General features: G+C 45.1%; 1 protein-coding gene across 4 annotated transcripts in view; it reads left to right on the top strand.

Moving 5' to 3' along the window:
• Nucleotides 1-20,671, top strand: part of LOC102061802 (lethal(3)malignant brain tumor-like protein 3) — a 42,621-nt gene that overhangs the window by 7,189 nt on the left and 14,761 nt on the right. Inside the window, exons 2-16 of one of the 4 annotated variants that reach the window (XM_074555487.1) lie at nt 2,974-3,081; nt 3,392-3,497; nt 4,820-4,877; nt 5,921-6,009; nt 7,118-7,222; nt 7,849-7,984; nt 8,469-8,560; nt 9,496-9,647; nt 10,414-10,490; nt 12,690-12,775; nt 16,335-16,445; nt 17,595-17,709; nt 17,805-17,904; nt 18,702-18,878; nt 20,188-20,319. In XM_074555487.1, coding sequence (XP_074411588.1) covers nt 3,020-3,081; nt 3,392-3,497; nt 4,820-4,877; nt 5,921-6,009; nt 7,118-7,222; nt 7,849-7,984; nt 8,469-8,560; nt 9,496-9,647; nt 10,414-10,490; nt 12,690-12,775; nt 16,335-16,445; nt 17,595-17,709; nt 17,805-17,904; nt 18,702-18,878; nt 20,188-20,319 — 1,598 coding nt within the window. In that variant the 5' untranslated portion in view covers nt 2,974-3,019. Of the gene's footprint in view, nt 1-2,973; nt 3,082-3,388; nt 3,498-4,819; nt 4,878-5,920; nt 6,010-7,117; nt 7,223-7,848; nt 7,985-8,468; nt 8,561-9,495; nt 9,648-10,413; nt 10,491-12,689; nt 12,776-16,334; nt 16,446-17,594; nt 17,710-17,804; nt 17,905-18,701; nt 18,879-20,187; nt 20,320-20,671 lie in introns of those variants that run through there. The other 3 variants (XM_074555486.1, XM_026797546.2, XM_074555485.1) reach the window with 3 other exon arrangements.

Below are 20,671 nucleotides of genomic sequence, written 5' to 3'. Positions count from 1 at the left end.
CCAGAAGACTGGAAGGCTTCAGGTCAAGAATGGAGTTCAGGGGCAAACAGGGCTCTCAGGAATCAGAACCAAGGTCTGATGGTCACAAACCTGGGCTTCTGTGTTAGAGGAGGGGGAGTGGCTGTTTACATTTGCAAATGAAGGTAGTCAGCTGTTCTGTTCCTTTGTGCTGAAAACAAATACACAGAATTGCCTTCAGGGCTGCAAGTTCTGAGTCTTGGGGAGGAAAAGATGAATTTCAAGTGAAATAAATTTGAGCTGAAGAAACTTGAGAGCTCTGAAAAATCAGGTGGTTGTTGTTGTTACCACATCAGGCATTCCGAATCAGGTCCCTGACATTTGACCTGTGTTGATAATCTTCCTTTTCTTCCTCCTCCTCCCTTTGAGCAGTGGGGAAGGGCTGTGAAGGACCTTAAGCTGTGAGGAGACAATTCTGCCAGCAGATGTGGATAAACCTTCATGCTTGGGGTGTTCTGAGATCAGTGGTCTACACTCCCATAAAACATGGAATTGGTCCATTGACTCCTTTGGGTTATTTTGCAATAACTTTTGCCCTGTGTTCAATCCAAGTCATTGCACTTCTGCTCCTTACCCAGCAGTAACATTCCATTGCAGAAACAGCTTCACTTTTATTGATTCCTCCTAATGGCAGAGAATCAACAAAGCACCACATTATTTATTAGACTGAAAGACCCCAAATGATAATGTGTTGTTTTATATTAGATGATCAAGTGCAAGAGCCCTCAGTACCTTGGTTAGTGGGTCTGGTTGGAATGTTCAGCTGGAACACAATAACTGGCTGTCCCGAGAGCTGCTTCGTCCTTAAGATGCCAAATATATATTTTTTTTCCTGTTTAATCCTTTTCCCTTCTTTCTCTTCCTGCTATATTCCAGTTCTTGCATGCACAAAATGCATTTTTCCTTAATACCATTCAAGAACATCTCTGGAAGAACAGATTATTTCTGGAGGGTTTGTGTGGATTTCATATTAGCAAACCTGCTCTGCTGAGCTCTGTTGTGTAAAGGAAGTTTCAGTCCTGATAGTAAATTCTGCATTTCCAGAACTTGGGAATGAGGGATAGAGCTGTGGGATGAAACTGGAGGCTCCCCCCATGATCAGCCAGGCCTCACCCACAGATCAGACTGTTAGTAAAGATGCTCATTGTTTTTCTGATGCAAATGTATGTGTTCTGGGATTGGGGTTGTGTTTCCCCAGCTCACCTGGCCACAGGTGCACTGTGAGATTTTGGCAGGAGGGAGCCCTGGCCTCGGTCTGCAGCGGTTTGGGCAGAACCAGAACTGTTCATTCATGTGCAGGGGCATCACTGCCCTGGAGACCTCTGCTCCTGCCGTGCCACGGGCACCTTCCCAGCTCCTGGGCACAGGAACCCTGTCTGGAGCAGCATGTGGAGCTTGGATCTCCCTCCACTGTCCTTCTGCCATGGCACCGAGCTGTCCCACCAGCCTCAGCCTCTGGAATCTGCACCAGGATGCTGCTGCTCCTGAGGTGTTTGAGGGAGATGAACTGAATGGAGTCCTGCAGGAAGCTGAGTCCACTCAGAATTGTCATTTCTTCAGAATGGGACATTTCTCTTTGTGTTGAAATGGAATGACACTCCGTCTCCTTGGGGCTGCAGAGAAGGATGTGAGCCTTTCAGAAGCAAGTCCAGCATCTTTGAAGCTTTAAAAAAATACAAGCTTTAGATAAAGAGAGGGAAGAACATTGGGGATGAAGCTTTGATAGGGTGCTGGAGGCAGGATCCTGAGGCCTGTAAGCATATAGAAGGCAGAGGGGGCTTCTCCACTCAACAAAGGAGCCCTGTTTCAGAGTGAAGCAAATGCTTTCAGGCTGAAGTTTCAGTGAAGTGCAGATGGCTGAGAAAAGATCTCAGACTAATGAAGTGCTTGGAATAAAAGCTTTGGAGCAGAGCTTGCAAATGCAACCACCTCTGACTTGCCTCTTTTATTCTGGAGTTCAGTAGCTCCATAATGCACACAGTACAGAAGATCAAGGAGTGGGTAATCTTTGCAGCTTTCTGCTCATCAAAAAGGTGGTTTTTTAGTTTAATTTTTTTAATATTTGGTTGCATTTGCAGGTCAGGAGTAATAAAAGATGCATAGTGACACTATTTAACACACTTTAATAATTTTATCTGGACCAGTAAAGTGTTCCTGCATGGCCTGTGTTTTAAGCTCCAAGGATGAATCTCTGAAGTCTGCCACGTATCATGCTTTTTCCAAAGCTACCCTGTGTGTGTCTGGATGGGTTTTCTAGTTCTGCATCTGGATTTGCTGTGATGTCCTCAGCAGGGCAAGCTGAGTGCGTGTGAGACCGAAGTGGAGCAGGGATGAGTGTCAAACCCCTCCTCCTTCCCAGCTCTCCCTCCTGCCCTGAGCGGCACAGGGAGATGGGAATGGGGGTTGTGGTCAGTTCATCACAAGGCTGTTTCTGTTGCTGCTCAGGGAGAGGAGTCAGAGTCCTTCCCTGCAGGGAATCCTCTCGTGGGGGACAGCTTTTCATGAACTTCTCAAAGTGAGTCCATCCCATGAGCGCCAGTTCTCCACAAACTGCCCTTCAGCCTGATGTCAGCCCTTCAGGCTGTTCAGCATCACTTACTTTGTAATCCCCAGTTTCGTTTGATTAAATTATTCACTGTTTCAGCAGGGAGCTCCCTCACAGATAGTGTCAAGGAGTCATTAACGTTTGAAAAGACCTTTAAGATCATCAAGTCAATCAAGATGTGCCTGAGAGTACTATTGGAGACCACTGCTCCAAAATTAAAACATTACCAATAATGTTCCAATGTACCAATAATAATTTTCTCTGCTGAGGTGGTGTGGCAGCACACGGTGATGGTTACTTCCCTCACAATAGGATACTGAGTGTCAGTTAATGAAAGTTTGTAAAGGACTTCGGCAGAAAGGTGTTTTAACATTTTAATTTAATAGTTGTCTTTTTCTTTACTTCTGCAGTGCCAAGACAAGCTGTGCCCTGCTCTGATTCCCAAACCTTGAGCAAATGGATTGCTTTGAGAATGGAAAGATTTGTACTCAAACAGGCTCCCAGCAGCACAGGGAGAGGTACAGAAATCCCAGATTTTTCCCATTTTTTGTGTGAAAACATTTAAAGGGAGCATGGTGTTGCTGTGAGTAGAATGAACCTGTCAGACCTAGTGTTACAGTTCTATATCCAGGAAATCCTGCAGACACCTTTCATTTCTTCAGGTCCTCAGCCCAGGCCTCCTCATTCCAAGAGGTTCAGAGACATTGGAAGCAGTGCAGGAATAATATTTTAATTTTATATTGTTTTTAATTTTGGATGTTTAATGATATCAAAGACATTCCAGATGATTGCAGAAACAGGAAATAATGGAAATGTTACTACCAGCAGTGGCTGTCAGGTGGCTGAGGCTGGCAGACCGGTCAGACGTCTCCGGAGGAAGAGAAGATTGCCTTTGGATTCAGAGGATGAGGAGGAAAATGCATATGAGGATGAGGTAAATGAGGCTGCATGTACTTCCTTTAGGGAGAGCTGTGAAAAGCAGGGGCAGTTATCTCAGAGTTCTTGTGCAGTGCCAGCTGGGCTGAGGGAGCTTGTTCTGCACCCAGGGAATGGTCTGGGTCTGATCCTGACTTACATCAGTGATGGGAATATCTGTTCTGAGGAGTCACAGGGGTGGATGAATAGCTCAGGTGAAGGGAAAGTCAGGGGTTCACTGTAATAACACCACATCTCCAGAGTAACTACATTCAAATACTGTTGTGTGATATTGCAGATCAGTGTCAAACCACAGGGTTTGTTTGGGTTTTATTGCATACTTGCAGGTACTCTCACTGCGCTACCAGAAACCTGTATTAGTGGTGCATAACCAGCAGTACCTCAGTTCTGAGCTGACTTTCCTTCAGTTTCCTGCAGCCCCTAACCCCCTCCTGGAGCCCTCTGCTCCTGCTCATCAGTGCCTCTCTGAGCCATTTTATGTTTATTCACATAATGCAGGGTTCTGTATGGCAGAACAGGGGCAATAAAGCTGCAGCCTCAGCTGTCATGAGCAGTTTAATTCATGGTCTTGCTCAGCTTTTCTCTGGGATGTGGGTGAGGTGTTTTAAGGGATGGATGTTTCCAGAAGTCCTTGCAGTCTTCCTCTTCCCCCTTCGTTCTCATTAGAAACTGTCCCCCTGTCCCTTCTGGGGAGTGTTTGGCAGGCAGCCTTGTATGGCACACTTTGCCTGGTTTTGGTTTGCTCTGACAAATGATGGCCTGGGAGGAATCAAGCCCGAGTTTGCAAACACACAGAAGAGATTGGAATGAGGGTTGGGCATGGAGTGTGACACAGAGAGACCACATTGTCTGGGGTGCTCATCTATGACAGGAGTTCCTTGAAGCTTCTGCTTCCTTCAGGGCTTCATGAATTCCTTTTTTCCCCCCTGTATCCATTCCCTGGCATAGATGGATGTAAGAAAGGGAAAGGAAAAAGGACTGTTCCAGTAAGGCTGCTGATGTGAGCAGCAAATCCTGCATTGCAGAAAGCAAATCCTCTGTATTGTAATGGAGATTTTGGTCCTGTGCTGCTCTTTAACATTTAAATGAACTTCAGTAGCATATATTTAATAACTTGTAAAGCACTTTGGGATACCAAGATCAGCGTTATCTGTGTAACAGTCCCTCCTGATGTTCTTTCAGGGTTGTTAAAGAGACAGCAATGCTGGCTAGCAGTCCTTTTAGTAACTTGTTACATCTGTACTGTACCTGCATTGTGAGATGATTGGAGGGAAGGAAAAACAATCTTGCTAAACTTCTTTTTAACATATCTGTGTCTAGGAGAAGAATAAATCAAATAATATGAAAAGCCGCAGAAACACTAAACCAATAAAACAAGGTGAGCTAAGCTCATAGTCTCTTTTCTTTAATGTTTATAGATTTTTTTTTAGTAGCTATTATAAAGTGAATAATAATAAACAGAAGAATAAAGGACAGGAGAGCTCATTTCACATTCAGAACAGCTTATTGCGTCCATAACCCTCTTACCACTGTCGGCTTCAGAGATGTATTAGCAGGAGTATCCTGGATTTGCCTGCATAATGGACACAGGGTAAGGATCTGGAAGGAGTCAGCTTCATCCAGAGCTCACTGAAGATAATAAGAATCTTTTTTTCATTGACTTTGGAGAGCTTCAGTCACAGCCTAGAGTGCTAAGTAAAAAATAAATTGTAAACAATGTGATTGATTGTAGAATATGAGTTAAATGTGTTATATACCTTAAATCAGTCAGTATGTAACTGGGGGGGAGAGTTTTAATGTACATTTAGAATGTAATTTTCTGTGTGTATGACTGTGGCTCTACCAGAATGAATCCAAGTTGTTTCCATCATCTGGGAGCTGCCTCTCTAGTAGATGCATTGTATTATTAGGAGGTTGTAAATATATGTGTGTATATAAAAAAATTCTGAACTTAGCAAAAAATCACTTGGTTTTTAATTTATTTTATTTTAGGCTTATTTTAGCTGCAATTATGTGCCTCTCTGTGCTGCCTGTTATTTTATATTTAACCCCTTATTCCTCTGTGAAATGTCAGGAGGAGGAATTCATTCCCACAATTTTAAGTTATTCTGTCTTGTCCAGACTCTTCCTTGGCACCTTTCCATGGGCAGCTTGCCAGCGGTCCAGATGCCACAGTTCATTTGACCTGTGATACAATAAATTTTCATTTCCTGAGGAAATGAGCACAGTTTTCCTATTGCTGGACTTTCCAAAAGCAAGCAAAAGCAGAGAAGGAAAGCAAAACCTTTCCTCAGAAGTTGAGTAACACTCTCTCTTCTGGGGTGCCACAGCAAACAAGGGAGGAGGAGAAGAAGAGAGGAGAAGCAGAGCAGGAGGCATCAGAGAGAAGCGTTCATTTTCTTGTTGTTTTTGATTAATTAGTGCTTCCTGGAAAGAAGAAGGTATGGAACTGGTCTTCCTACTTGGAAGAGGAACAGATGCCAGCTGCTTCCCTAAAGCTGTTCAGAGAGGTTGGCAGCTTTCTTCACTCTCTTGCTGTTTTTCTCAGGCAACATTACAGGCTTACTGGCAGTCACAGGATGAGGTGGGACTGCAGACCACCCTTAACCTGCACTTGTATTTCTGAGTTGTTTTGGTACAAGTAGGCCAGGGAGACAGGCATTTGCCCTGGGCATCTCATCCCAAAGCAGGGTGTACAAAATGCTGGTTGAATCCCACAAATGAGCAGCAGCAGTTTAGATCTGCTCTCCTCTGGCCCCGTGGCTGTTAGGCTGGAGAGGGACAGCCTGCTGTCTGTGCCATGTCCTGTGGGGCTGAGCAGAGCCCTCCCAGCCTGTCCTGTGCTGCCCAGGCAGTGGTGTGGGCACGCTGGCAGTGCCAGGAGGGAGGGTGGGCTTGTGTCAGCCACGTGGCAGTGCCACAGGCCCCGTCCAGCCTCGGTGAAGCTGCCTCTGCACCCAGTTAAATGTGCAGCTCCAGTGAGCTCTGCAGAGCCCAGGGCTGTTGGTCCCCCCAGAGGGAGCTTGAAAGGAAGGTCCAATCCTGCACTGGGTCATTTGCAGCCCCAGTTCAGGGTGCTTTTAAACTTTCGCTGTATTTCAGCTGTCTCACTTGGATTGACTGCAGATAAATGAAAACCACTGAAGTTTTCTGGAATAACTGTAAAACTGGGCTGCAGATCAAGCCTGCCCTGTCCCTTTCGCCATTTGAAGTTGACAAGTTACCTTTTGGTGGGGGTCTGGACTGACACAAAGTGATCATGGCTTTCCCAGCTCTTTGATTCTGCACTGAGCTGGGAAGGGGATTCTTTTGTGTTTGAGAAGAGCTCATTTCTGCATCTGCTCAAAGATGCGTTCGTAACTAATTGCAACAGTGCAGTGGTTTTGAGAGATTAATTAGAATAATGAGTAAATGTGAAATAAGGTGATGGTGCCCTTACTGATCCCTGAGCCTGCACCTGTCTGTTGGAGCCACAGTCACTTGGGGTGGGATTTTCTTCTCCGAGTTGAGCTTTTGAAACCTGAAATATAAAAATTGAAGCCTTAAGTATGTTATGATTGCTCTGCAATAGATTTTGTCTTTAAGAATTAAAAACAAATGTTTCTTCCCCCCTCACAGTATCAGTCATTCCCACAAGGCCGAAATGGATTTAAAGTTGGAATGAAATTGGAAGGGGTGGATCCTGAACACCCCTCTCGATTCTGTGTTCTCACAGTTGCTGAGGTAGTTGCTTTTCTTGTCTTTGATTCCAAAAGTCCCATGTACATCTAGAATTATTTCTTTTTTCAAGAAAAAGTAGAAACATAAGAGTAAGGGTACTTTAGTTAGTTAATTAATGGTGACACTGAAGGAAAGGTGTTCTGTAATTAAGGATCTTTGCCTGAAATCCTACTGGCAGATTTTTGCACTTGTAACTAAGAACAGCAAACCTATTAATTGCCTGTAGTGAAGGAGTATGAAAAAGAACAATGCCACGAGGCCCCAAGATTTAGTAAATATAAACAAGTCAGAATGCTTTTATGCAGCTTCAGTTATGTGAAATCTGGGTTGATCTCGTGTAGACAATTAAGTTCTGGGGCTGCTTTTGTACCCCAGGAATATGTTCATGGCATGGAGCAGGGGCTCAGGGAGGTTCCACTGACCAGTTCTGTTTCCAGCTGTTTGAAGTGGGGAAAGAGGAAGATGGAAACTGGGAGAGCAAATAAGTTAAAGTACAGCTAGAGTTCCTGAGAAAGAAATGAGATCCTAAGTTACTTTCTCTGTAAGTGCAAACATGAGGGAGTGTTTTATAAGTGATTCTTTTTCTCCTTTGTGACCCTTGGTGATAATCAGAGCTTCTCTCCCTGTAGGTCCAGGGGTACAGGATGCGACTGCACTTCGATGGTTACCCAGAGTGCTACGACTTCTGGGCTAATGCTGATTCCTCAGACATCCACCCTGTGGGCTGGTGTGAAAAAACAAGCCATAAGCTGCTCCCTCCTAAAGGTATGACAGAAAATAGAGCGGTGTACAAGAAACCATAAATTCTACGACGAGGTCCTGGCTCTGCATATTTCATTTTTAGTGTGATTTCATCGTAGAACTTGATCTGAGGGGCTAAAGGGAAGAGGTTTAACTAACACAGTGACTCACAAAAGAGCAAAATATCTTCTCTGTGATATTCCTAAAGACTGACATTGTTAGTTACAGCAGAGATTGAATGTCTCTCTGTGCTTCAGAACATACTTATTTTCTGCGTTCAGTTCTTTCCTGCATTCAATTTCTAGAAACATTTGAAGTTTGAGATTAATGATTGGACATTATGGTGAATAAGAGAGAGCTGGTTTAGCTGAAATGCACAGCTCCTGGAGATCATAGCAGGGTAGTTTTCATGCAAAGTTCATATTCTTTCCAGGTAATTTCCATTTCTGAAAAACCCACCAGAATGTACCAGGGCCATGTAAAACAATCTTTTTTTCTCTCTTCCTAGGTTTCAAGGAGGGAGAATTTAATTGGACTTCCTATCTGAAGAACTGCAAAGCTCAAGCAGCTCCAAAAAGCCTTTTTAAGACCCTCAGCAGTGTAAGTGGTGATATGGAATAGAAGGGGTTTCAATAGGTCTGGTGCTAAGTGAGTTTTGACCAGAATATTTATGTGGTTTTAATATGCTTATGTCAGAGGTACAGCCATGGTACAATCAGATGCAAACTACTTCGTGCTGTGTTTTATTTTTTAGAAGGAAAATTAGTACAATTTTTCTTCCTTTCCCCAGTCACTGACATTCCAGAGAAAGAATTTGTATTTTCCTTCCTCCTTAATGCTGGAGGAAAAGATTTACTGAAACATTTATTAAATATATTACAACCGTCTGTTTTACTGTGCCCCTGCAGTCAAGATATTTGTGTCACTTTCATGTAATTTAATAATTTCCAAAATAATTCCTGGATTCCAGCAGCATGCTCATGTGTGCCATGCGATTCATTATGGGGCTGTGGATCTTGAGCTTTTGTCATCCTTCCAAGAGAGCATCCCAGTGGTGCTCTCTCAGTTGCTGTGAAATCTCCATCCCATTCTGTGTTACTGGGATGGCACAAAGCCCACAGTGGGTGGATTGGAGGCTGCTCATGGACAGTCACTGCCTCCAGTGGGATCAGGGCCCAGCTCTGCCCTACTTCCCACTCAGGCACTTTGTCTCCTTGAAGGCTCACCCAGCTTTTCCACCAGTAAAACAGGATGTGCAATGCCTGTTATCCTCAGTAAATCACTGCAGGGTGTCTCAGCCTGGGAGGCTGCAGTGGTCAGTGTACCTGGAAATTCTGTTTTTTGAGCCACATTAGCTCTTTTTTAGTAATAGTCATTGCCAGAACTCATGGAAAATCCTGTCTGCAAACACCTTGATAGTCCCTGTAGCGTGTTTTGTTCTGTGGGTTTTGGGATCAAAGGAGTTTATAATGGGGATTTCAATGGCTTGATCAAGAATGTGGCTGATTTCTCTTTCCTGGTATCCTGTTCCTTAGCCTGTCACACCTTCTGGGTTTCGTCTGGGAATGAAACTGGAGGCAGTGGACAAGAAGAACCCATCCATGGTTTGTGTTGCCACCATCACAGACATGGTGGAAAACCGGCTGCTGATCCATTTCGATAACTGGGATGAGAGCTATGACTACTGGTAAAAGACTCTATTTCTGATACATGGCTGAAGGTAGACTGGCTTTGTTTTACATGCAGGCCCTAAAGCTGGGATCTTATATCAGTTTTCAGGCATCTGAATAATTCCTTGGGGTTTTCACAAAGAGCAGTTGCCCGGTAGTTCCCTTCCCATTGGTGTGCTGGGCAGCTCAGTGCAGAGCCAGTGGGGGTTGTCTGAGCTGGCTGGGAAGCACTGGAGGTGAGAAAACTTGTGGTACCTGAAGGGGCTCCAGGAGAGCTGGAGATGGTCTTTGGACAATGGATGGAGGGACAGGACACACAGAATGGCTTCCCACTGCCAGAGGGCAGGGATGGATGGGATATTGGGAATTAGGAATTGTTCCCTGGCAGGGTGGGCAGGCCCTGGCACAGGGTGCCCAGAGCAGCTGTGGCTGCCCCTGGATCCCTGGCAGTGCCCAAGGCCAGGCTGGACAGGGCTTGGAGCAGCCTGGGACAGTGGAAGGTGTCCCTGCAATGGCAGGGGTAGAACAGGATGAGCTTTAAGGTCCCTCCCAACCAAACCATTTCAGGATTTACTTTGTATTTCCCTTTCTTTTGGGACAGCTTGAATGCCTTGAAAACCCAGTGTTACACATTCTAACGAGGCAGTGCTTGTCTTCTACACTGTGATCACACCCACTGAAAGCATCTGCTCACCCAGCAAAGGCCTATCAGACAGCATTTGAAATCCTGCCTTTCTTTTTGCTTTCCATCTGACTGGTGCCAACTTTCCTTCTTTGGTGCAGGTGTGAAACGAGCAGCCCATATATCCGTCCTGTTGGCTACTGCCAAGAAACTGGAACCCCACTGACAACACCACCTGGTAGGTTGCAAGTGAGACTTACTTTCTGCCTCAGCCAGAAAACCTGCAAACTATATCTTCCACATAATTACATATTTGCAAGCTCCAGGTTCGCTTCAGAACTCTTTACTGCCTGAACAATGTTGTTCCTACTCTTTGCCACTGCAATTTATGTTGTTTCATAGTTCATTGAAGAAATCTGTCTCGGTTTGAAAAGACAGATGTCTGCTGAGGAAGGCAGGAGTACCCCTTGAAATGAAAAATGTAAACCACTCCCCTCCTATTGTAATTTTGAAAAAAAATTAAAGGACCTCAGGCAAAGATATGGGAATAGGAGTAACAGTTCTTTATTAGGAAAAAAAAATAAAAGAAAATATAAAAATGAAAATGCAGTAATACAAAACAACGCTGCCAGAGTGGGAGCAGGCCCTGGCACGCTGTGGCTCAGGCTGTGGCACAGCCCCATCCCATGGGGGCTCAGCCCTCCTGCAGTGCCAGCTGTGGCTCTGCTGCAGCAGGGATCCTGCACAAGGGGGGAGTTTTCCTCTGCAGCTCCAGGGCTGCTGCAGATGGGCCTGGGCTCCCTCTGGCCATGCAGGGCAGCAGAAAGCTGCTCCTCTGGCAATGCAGGGGGCAAAGGCTGCTGTGCTGTGCCAGGCTCAGATTGGATCCAGGTAGGAATGCTTGGCTCCTGCCCTGGGCGCAGCATCTGCCCATGGGATGCTGGAATTGGATCAGCCCTGCAGGGACACTCAGTGGCCATGGAGAGCAGAGATCTCCTGGAGGGAGGATTGGCTGTGGGAGAGATCAAGAAAACTGCCCCAAGAGCAGCAGAGAACTGCCCCAGCTCTGACAGGTGGGCACAGAACACACAGCCCCAGCCACATCTTGCAAGCTAGGACAAAATGGAACAGGGTTTGGTAATTCATAATTTAATTTGATTTTAGAAGCAAGAAAGTGAGAATTTCCAGCATTTCCTTCAGGGTGAGCTGGGAGAAAAAGGGATCTGTACCATGATTTCCTAGATGGAATTTCTGGAAATCACAGAATACTCTGGGTTGGGAGAACCGACAAGAATCATTCAGTCTAATCCTGAAATGAATGGCCCATACAGGGATTGAACTATGGCCTTGGCATTGTTAGCACCATGCTCTAATGATTTCCTAGATGGACTTTTTGGAAATGAAGGAGTAACTTAATCCACATCTTTTTCTGCTGTACTGGAATTTGGTAAATGAAGAGAATGTTGGCAAATAAGAGAGGACAGAACGTACAGGGAAACCAGTGTTTTTCTCAGGCCTTGGAAGTGCTCATTCAGCTTAAGAATAGCAAACATAAAAAAATTAGGCCTGACATTTGTCAGACTGACAGCCCTGGAGCAAGAATTCCTGTAGTTGCTGTGTTCCAGGCTCAGTGGAGCAGGAAGCACTGCCCAATCCCTCTGCATGGGGGGAATTGGCCTCAGTGTCTTCACTGTTGATGTGGAAGGGTTTGTGGACATTCCCTCACAGCAGCACCTCATCTGTCCCTGCTCCTGGAAGGTTCAGCAGGGCTGGGCTCTGCAGTTCTCTGCTCATATCAGGATTTCCTGTGCCCCCACAAAACCTGCAGCCAGTTCTGCTCTCTCTGCTGAAGGACTTAGTGCAGCAGTTTGCAGACTGTGCTCAGCATTTAGTCACTGCACCCTCCTGCCAAAAAGAGCCTGTCCTGGGGGTAAACATTACTGAAACAGGAAAAACGTGGAGCAGTTTCTTCAATGTAATTGCCAGGGAGAGACATGGCACTGTTGTTAGAGCAGCACACCCGAGGAGCCTTTTCTCTCCAGGCTGCTGGGTTCACTGAGCCTGGGTGAGCAGGCAGCAGGAGAGAAGGTTCTGCAGTCTTATAGGTGCTCACACATAGAGTAGTTCATAAAACAGGAAATTAACTTGTAATGCCATTGCACATCACAGAATCATCTGACTAGCTCACAACTGGAGTTTTCTTTAGAGGGTGAGAATTGATTAAGTTGTGCAGAAGTGAACTCGCAAGGGTTCGAGCTCCCAGTTTTACACTGGGGAACTGCAGAGCTGCTCTGGGTGCTGAAGGTGGTGGGTAGGAGCAAACAGGTCACCATCCATTGTAAGTGATCATTACAGTGTCACAGAGCTGCCTTTTTGCAGTTTGTAACAGTAAATGTGGGGTTTTTCTTACAGAAATGTTTATTCTCTGTTTTTTCAGGACACAGGGATTCCAAAGCCTTCTCATGGGAGAAGTACTTGGAAGAAACTAATTCCCAAGCAGCTCCTGCAAGAGCATTTAAACTGGTGGGTGAATGTCTTTGATTGCTCTTGCTCAGGTGCTGTTTTCCACCCTTTTTTGTCAGAGGCTTTATTTGAGCATAGTTCACTTTATCTGTGCGAGGAAGGTGAAACTGTGGTTAACTTTGAGTTTAAGATCATCTCAATGCTGCTAAAACAAAAACACGGAGCAAAATACAAGATTTTTTTGTTTTTTGATACTATGGAAGGCTGACTTCGAAAGGATTTTTGACTAAGTATCTTCAGTGGCTCCATTAGCAGATTTAAGGGCAGAGCCTTCAGTCCACAGTGGCTTCCAGAGGTTTGTGGGAAGTGCCTGATAGAGGGCACAGAGATGAGAAAGAATGTGGTTATCTGGTGTCCCCTCTGCATGAAGTTTTAAAAACCTTTTCTAAAATTCACCTTGCAGTTATGGAAATCTGTACTTCCCTGTCTAGTGAGGCTGGAATTAAGGTAGAGAAGTTCATATCAAGGATTTATGTGTGCTGATACAGATCATGGTCTTTCTGGGGAGGAGCCAGCTGTGCCCTCCACAGAAATGAATGTATTAACAGATGAAAGAGCATCTCTGCCAAACCCCTAAGACCATCTTACAGACTCAGTGTGAAGGTGCTTCTCTCAACCTTGAGACAGTGAGTTTTGTTTCTTTCATTGCAGTTCAGTGTGTTTATCTGGAGTCTCACTGTGAGCAGAAACAAACCAAAAGCCTCTAAAATGAGTGTACTTTTAATTTGATTTTTCCCCTTCCATGCTGCTGGCTCACCTTGCTAAACTTTGCAATATGTTTAAAAACTCTTCTTGGCCATCGTGACACTTGTCTTGGTTCCTTTTTCTGAAGTGGGAGTTGCAGGTTAATACCTGCTGCCCTCCTGTGTATTTCTGTGGAAAGGTCTTTGGGACTGAGAAGGAAAATAAATCAGGGAGGCCTCAGATAAGAGTGGCAAAAATTCAGCGAGGCAGGTTTGATAATTGCCAGATTTCAGCAGGTGCCCACATGAGGTTGGTGAAGGCTGCAGAGTGGTGTCAGGGAGGTGAAAGAAGTTTTTGCCTCTTCAGAGAACAGTAGGGCTTTATCTGGAGTTATATGCAGCATGTCCAAAACATCCCTGGCATTGAGGTTTCCCATGGCTGGGAAGCACCTGGGAGCCAGGGGCAGGATGAGGAGTGGAGCTGTCAGTGGGACACAGTTGTTGCCCCCAAGGATGGACTGAGCTTTTTTGAAATCCCAATAGAGCTGGAAAATGTGAACTTAAAACTCCCAGCCCAAGTCCTCTGTAAGATCTGCCATTGTGGCTTCTTCCCTCAGATTTTCAGGGTCTGAAGTGTGGTGAGAGATACCTGAACATAAGAGGCTTTGCTCAGGACGGGGAGCCTGTTCAGTACCCAGAACTCCCTTCTTTGGATTCTTCCAAAGTGAAGTGTCTTCCCAAGTGGGATGCAGCTGCCTTGTCTGCCTTCTTTTCTGTTTTCCAGACATTCTTGCAGCCACTGTTCTGCTCCGTCAGGTATCAGGCTTTGGGAGAAGAGTAGGAAGACCAGTTCTGGCCCTCATGAAACTCCAGAGTGCAAATTAGCATCTAAAACTGTGTTTCAAAAATGAGACAAAAAAGAAAAGGTATTTGATATATCAGCAGTTAGTAGGACTCTTTCAAGATCAAACCTCGTTATTTTTTTCTGGCTTGGTTGGACTGAAGTGCAAATAAATGGCAAAGCTATTGATTTTTTAAAAATAATTATTATTATTCCAGCTAGCAATTACAGGAAATCAGTACATAAAAATGCAGGTTGAGAGCCAGAACAGGCATTTCTCACTGAATTAGCTTTTAACAATTTTAAAGAGCTGTCTTATGTAGTCTGGAGACACAGGTCATCAGCACAAATAGCAGGTCTTGGGTCTGGATTTCTGCCCTCTCCACCCAAAAACTCAGGAGACAGCTCCAATGTAAGCATTGTTATTTCAGCCTATCCTCTTGGGCTGGCAATTTCAGAACATTCATAAGCTATTGCCAAAAGGGCAGCAACCCTTCAGCAAGGCTTAAGCAAAGAGCCTGGCTCCTCTTCTGGGCAGGATTTGGACCTTGAATGCAGCTTCTTCTTCAGGGAGGACACGCAAGGTTGGCTGGTTCAATAAGATGCTCTTGAAAATAAAAGCAGTATAGATTGTCTGTTTTGTGGTGTGTCCAGTGTCTGAGAGATGTCTGTGTCCAGGTGAAATGGCCAAAGAGGAGCTTCAGGTGTGGAATTAAACCCCTTAGCTCAGGAGTGCATCTCCTTCCTGCCCCCAGCCAATGGTAATAATAAGGGTAAGGAAGACTGGGAGGGAAGAGTGATTTTAATAATTTCATTAACTTGGTCATGTTCAAATAGACAATTCATCATTTCTTGCTAAAACCCTCACCTCTGTGTGCAGAAGTGAAGAGAGACATGTTTTGAATGAGCATCCATAACCTCTTGCTGAGGAGGTCAGAGGAGGAATTTGCAGTCAGATAAATGGAAAAATTGGTAAAAGCTGTCTATTGCTTAGAGGTTACATAGGGTGCACACATCAGGTCAAAGAACATTCTGGAGTTTTCCCAAAGTCTTCAGGGTTTGAGGAAAAGGGTGAGTGAACATTTGCACAGGAGGCTCCAGGGCCAGAGCTGCTGTGGGCCCCAGCACAGCAGCTCCCAGCAGTAGTTCATGAGCAGCACAGGTGTTGTCCTAAGGAGCAGTCTGTGTAGTGAGGATAACTGATAGGCAGGAGCTGTAGCTGGTGCCAGGGAGGATGTAGGGTAGTGAAGAGAGGCTTCAGCCAATGGTGTGTTCAGATGTGAAAAGTGGAGAACTGGCCACTGTCCTGACTGGTGTGACATCACAGAATAGTCAGCTTGGAAGAGAGGTCATCCATTCCAACCCCCTGCCAAGGCAGAGTCACCTGGAGCAGGTGACCCAGGTGGCTTTGGAATTTTGCGTCCAGGTGGGTTTGGAATGTCACCAGAGAGGGAGACTCCACACCCTCCCTGGCCAGCTGTTCCAGTGCTCTGCTAGCCTCCACAAAAAGTTCTTCCTCATGTTGAGGTTTTAGTGTTTTATTTCAGGGCCATTGCTCCTTTTCCTGTCACTGGGCCCTGCTGGAGAGTTTGGCACCATCCTCTGACACTTGCCCTGGAGAAACTCATATGGACTGCTGAGATCTCTCCCTTCTCAGTCTCCTCTTGTAGAGAAGACCATGTCCCTGCTGTGTGGGAGGTGTGCTGTCAGCCTGGGGAGGCTGTGTCAGTGGAGCCACTTGTGCTTCCTGGCCTTTTGTCTGTGAGGGAAGGGCCTCTTGTTCTGCCTGGGACAGCTCCTCTGTGCTGAGCCACCTCAGGCTGCCTCTCCAGCAGTTTGGGGCTGCTGACAAACACTCAGCTAAGTTCTCTTGGGAACTCTGATTTTAGCCTCTGAACAGTGTGCCATGTGAGATAACCCAAAGCTCCAAAGGCAGCCAGGGGTGGATGGAAACTGGAGCACATTTCATTCAGAGCAGGTGCCAGCTCTGAACTCCAAGGCTTTTTAGCATTCTGCTTACAATCCTCTCTTGCAGCGTCCTCCTCACGGATTCCAGGTTAATACCAAGTTAGAGGCTGTGGACAGACGAAATCCCATCTTGATAAGAGTGGCAACAATCACTGACAGAGACAACCATCGTGTTAAGGTATGACCTTGCTGCCAAGTGCAGAGCCTGTGCTGAGAGCCCTGGGATGGGCAGTGCAGGGAAAACAACACCTGGGAACAAGGAGCAGCAAACAACAGCCTGGCAGCTGCTGTGGCCTCCGGGCCTGCCCAGCTGGAATTGGTTCCTGTTGCTTTGTTTTGCTGAAATCTGATGGAATTGGCCTGGTGTCAGTTACTGTTCTAACATAACTGTTTTGAACTAACACTTGACAGTGAGATGTCCCCTCTCTTGGCCTATTCCCTGTGATCTCTGTGACTGATGGCAGCAGGAGTGTTCTGCTGGGGAAGCTGCCTGTGTTTTTTTTCTACCAGGAAAGGGAAACCCAGAGCAATTTAAATCCTGCTACACGTGGGAAGCAGCGTCATTCTCCAGTACAAATTTGTCACATAAATGCATTTTAACCTAGTCTTTTCATGCAAATATGTTACCCAAATAATCTGTTGTGCTTTGGCTTCTGAGAAACTAAGTATGAACCAGCTAAAGTGGAGGCTGCACTGATGGAGACTCCATGGCCACAAATCTCCTTCCTAAAGGATGATTGCGTGGGCAGGAGTGGAGTTCACTCCCCATTATCTGGCTGGTTTTGAGTCTCATTGCTGTGAACAAAAGCCAAGCTTTGCCAGTCCATAGTGGCAAGATACTCAATTCATACACTGAAACCTTCCTGCATGAACAACCCAGTAGCCTTTAAACTCCAGTGATCCTCAGTCTCTGTTAACCTGACCTGGATCTGAGCTACTGCAGTCTCTTCATCCAGCAGCAAATTGCAGCTTGTCCACTGCAGAACTCACCAAACTTGTTGGCTTTTATGGTATTTTGGGATCCACAGAAAACAAAACAAATAAGCATTTGTTTTTGCATAGCTTTGGACTTTGCATGTTAGAGCATCCCACGGGCTGTTGGGTGACAGACTGTGTCACCAGAACCTGGTTATTCTGTGAAACACAGATGCAAGAAAACAAAGAGTTAGACTGAGCACAGAGATGATTGCGCCTGACTGAAAAATTGATCTGAAAGATTGAATGAATCAGCCCCAAGCTGAGCAAAGTGAAACAAAGGGGGAAGTTAACATAAGAGCTGAGTCATGCCCTGAACTGTGTCTTTCCCTGAGACTTCTGCTTCTTTCAGATACATTTTGATGGCTGGGACCATCACTACGATTTCTGGGTGGATGCAGACAGCCCTGACATCCATCCTGTAGGCTGGTGTGACAAAACTGGACACGCCCTGCAAGTTCCTCTAGGTAAGTACAGCTTTTGTTATGCTGGATAATCTCCTAAGTGCAGTCTGCTCTTCGTGTGCAAATCTGTTTATCTTCCCTTTTTTTGCTGCTCCCAGGTGCTGAAGATGCAGAGGGAGCAGTGGGACAGGCGTGTCCCACTCCAGGCTGCCAGGGCATCGGGCACGTGCGGGGCCCCCGCTACGGAACCCATTACACGTATGTAGTGACAATGATAGCAGCTACAACCACAGCAACAACAACAATAACTATAATGATGCAGCACCAAGCAACTGCACTGCACTGAAATGATCTCAGGGTAGTTATTCTGGAGATAGCTATAACTGCAGTCACAGCTCCCTCTTGTGTCTAAGCAGGCTGTTTGATCATAAATTTTGTTTATACCACTATAATCATGATAGCTGCAATGCAAACAGATTCATTCACTCCAGATTCTACATTCCAGCAGTACTGAAGGAGTTATATTTGTGAAATAATATACCCAAGAACAACATGCAACGAGACAGTTAAAGAGAGGGCATGGGAAGGATGTTAAAGTATAAGTGAGGAGAGGTTGCTTATGTTTTGTGCTCTGCCTTTTGATTTCTTGTCTGCTTTTGGAAGAGGAAGCTTTTTCTCAAGTAAATTATTTTAGGAGCAAGAAAACAATCTCAAGTGGAAGGTCAGAAGACCTGGTAGTTTATAATACAGCAAAGGGCTTTGAATTTTTCAGACTAAAAGTCGCAGAACTCTGTTGATTCATGAAATGTTGTTCCGATAAGCAAGTTACAGAGGATGAATTCTTGTCCTCTGTGCTGGCTCTTTAACAACATGACTTTAGGTTTTAATTCTGCCATATGGTCCCTGCTTTCTCACACCTAGAGCTGGATAACAGCATCTCCTGAGATGGCCTCCTTTTTTCTGGGTTTTTGATGGATTTCGCTTCCTGAGGTAGGGAATACTGTATGACTGTAAAGCTTTCATTGTCCTGTCTCTTTTTTGTTTCTCCATCACAGCTTAGTTGGCTGCCCATACTCTGATGTGAACCTGAGCAGAGAAAACCTCTTACAGGACCGGCTGAGTGGGGAGAGACCTTCCCCTGGGAGCATCCTGCAGAAAGGCAGGAGGCTGGAGAGCCCTGGCCCACTGCAGGGAGCAAGGGAGGCTTCTCAGGGCGACTCCTCACAATCCAGGTGAGCTGCATTGTGCTCTTGGCCAGGTGCTGGGGAGCAAAACCATTTACAAGGGTGAAATCCACTGGAATTGGCAGCAACACAGCAGAGCATTGAGTTTGTCTGTAATATTGATGTGTGCCCCAGTAACTCCTAACACAGAGCAGTGCACTTCTATACCCTCATATGCCTTAATAAGTTTCTTGATTCTTTAATCCTGGTGCTCTGGTCACATTCCAACAAAGGAAATTGCATTCTGTCTCCATAACTTTTTCCTTGCTGTTTCAGTTTAAAATATGTTCTTTTCCTTTATTTCCTGTCCTAAAACTGTCAAGCCAAGATTATTTTGCACTATTAAACTGTAACTGTGATCCACTCTGAGTTGGCTGAGCACTCTGTGTGTATCACTTAGCAGCAGACAAGCTGAGCACTCTCAGTTGCTTTGTTTTCTCACAAGAAAATCTTGCAACTGAGCAGCATTGTGGAAAGGAAACTGTGCCTTGGTTCTTGGAGTGCAGGAGTCAGCTAAACCTGTCATGGGACAGACCAGAATATGAAGGATTTTTTTTTGAGATCATTTTTAGTCTTCACAAATCCAGTCTCACTAGGGCAAACTCCAGCAATACTTTAATTTTTTGTTGTATGTGACGGCTTATCTATATTTTAAAGTTCATCTATTTGTTTAGATTTATAACATTTCCAAGATCTATTTGTCCAGAAAAAAGGAATGAATGCCTCTTTCTCCTCCCTAGCCTTCATGGCATCTTCATTCCCTAATTTCCACACCAAAATTGGTGTGCATTTCAATAGCACTCTTACCATAAAGCTCTTGGGAGATTTTGAATTCTCACAGAATAATTGGCATTTTAGATTTGTAATCTATTTATTTTCTTCTAAGTATTTAATTTCCTCATAGTGGGATGTCTGAATTCAGCCTGTAAGTCTGGTATTATCCTGCTGCTTGCCCTCCCTTGGCCAGCTCTGTAGCTCAGTTTATGCATCAAACTTAGTAATGGAAACTCTTAAATGTTATCCAGAGGTATCAGGATTCAGAAATGCTAAATCTCTTGCTTTCACCATAACACAGTGGTTTCCTGTAGCTGCTGGGATCAGAGCCTGAGTCCACAGAGGCTGAATTATTGCCCTTAAACTCCCTCAGTCCTTGCAGAAGAGGAATAAAACACTTTGTACTCATGGAGGGAAGAGGGAGGTTCTGCCACAAGGTGGTGGTTGTTGCTCTCACTTGCTAGGAGCAGCCAGCTTTGCTCTCCTGTGGGAAAAGGGAACAGAGAATGTCAGCTCAGCTATTGTCATTTATCTGTCTTTGCAGAAAATCTGCACCAGACAGTGAAAAGTGGTGTCACAGCAGCATCCACACTCCATCAGAGCAATCAGAAGACAGTCGGGAGCGAGGCTGGGGAGAGGAGGATTCCTCTGCAGCCATCAAAGCCACACCAAAAACGTAAATACGACTTTTGTGATGAATTTTCATGCATTAACCATAGTGTTTCTTGATGCTGCTGCTGTATCTGAAATAAAGATGTAAATAGCAAACAGCCCAATTTGATTGAAGTTTTGCAGCGGAGTGTTTTAGAATGACTTGGTAAGTCTCCCTTCCTCCTGTTGTTTTGGGCCCTCTCTTTCCTGCAGTAAACTCAGATCTGAGTTCTGGCCATGAATTTGTTAGAACAGCCCTTAGCTCAGAGAGATGTCAGGGATGAAGCTATTGCTTATTTTAAGAGGAAAAAGTTTTTAGTTTCTATAAATCTCATTTATCTTTGTATGGAGAAGAAATTACATTCATTTCTGTATCT

The sequence above is a fragment of the Zonotrichia albicollis genome, chromosome 20 (genome assembly GCF_047830755.1).
Source record: "Zonotrichia albicollis isolate bZonAlb1 chromosome 20, bZonAlb1.hap1, whole genome shotgun sequence".
Taxonomy (NCBI): Eukaryota; Metazoa; Chordata; class Aves; order Passeriformes; family Passerellidae; genus Zonotrichia; species Zonotrichia albicollis.
This window is presented reverse-complemented; position numbering and strand designations above follow the sequence as displayed.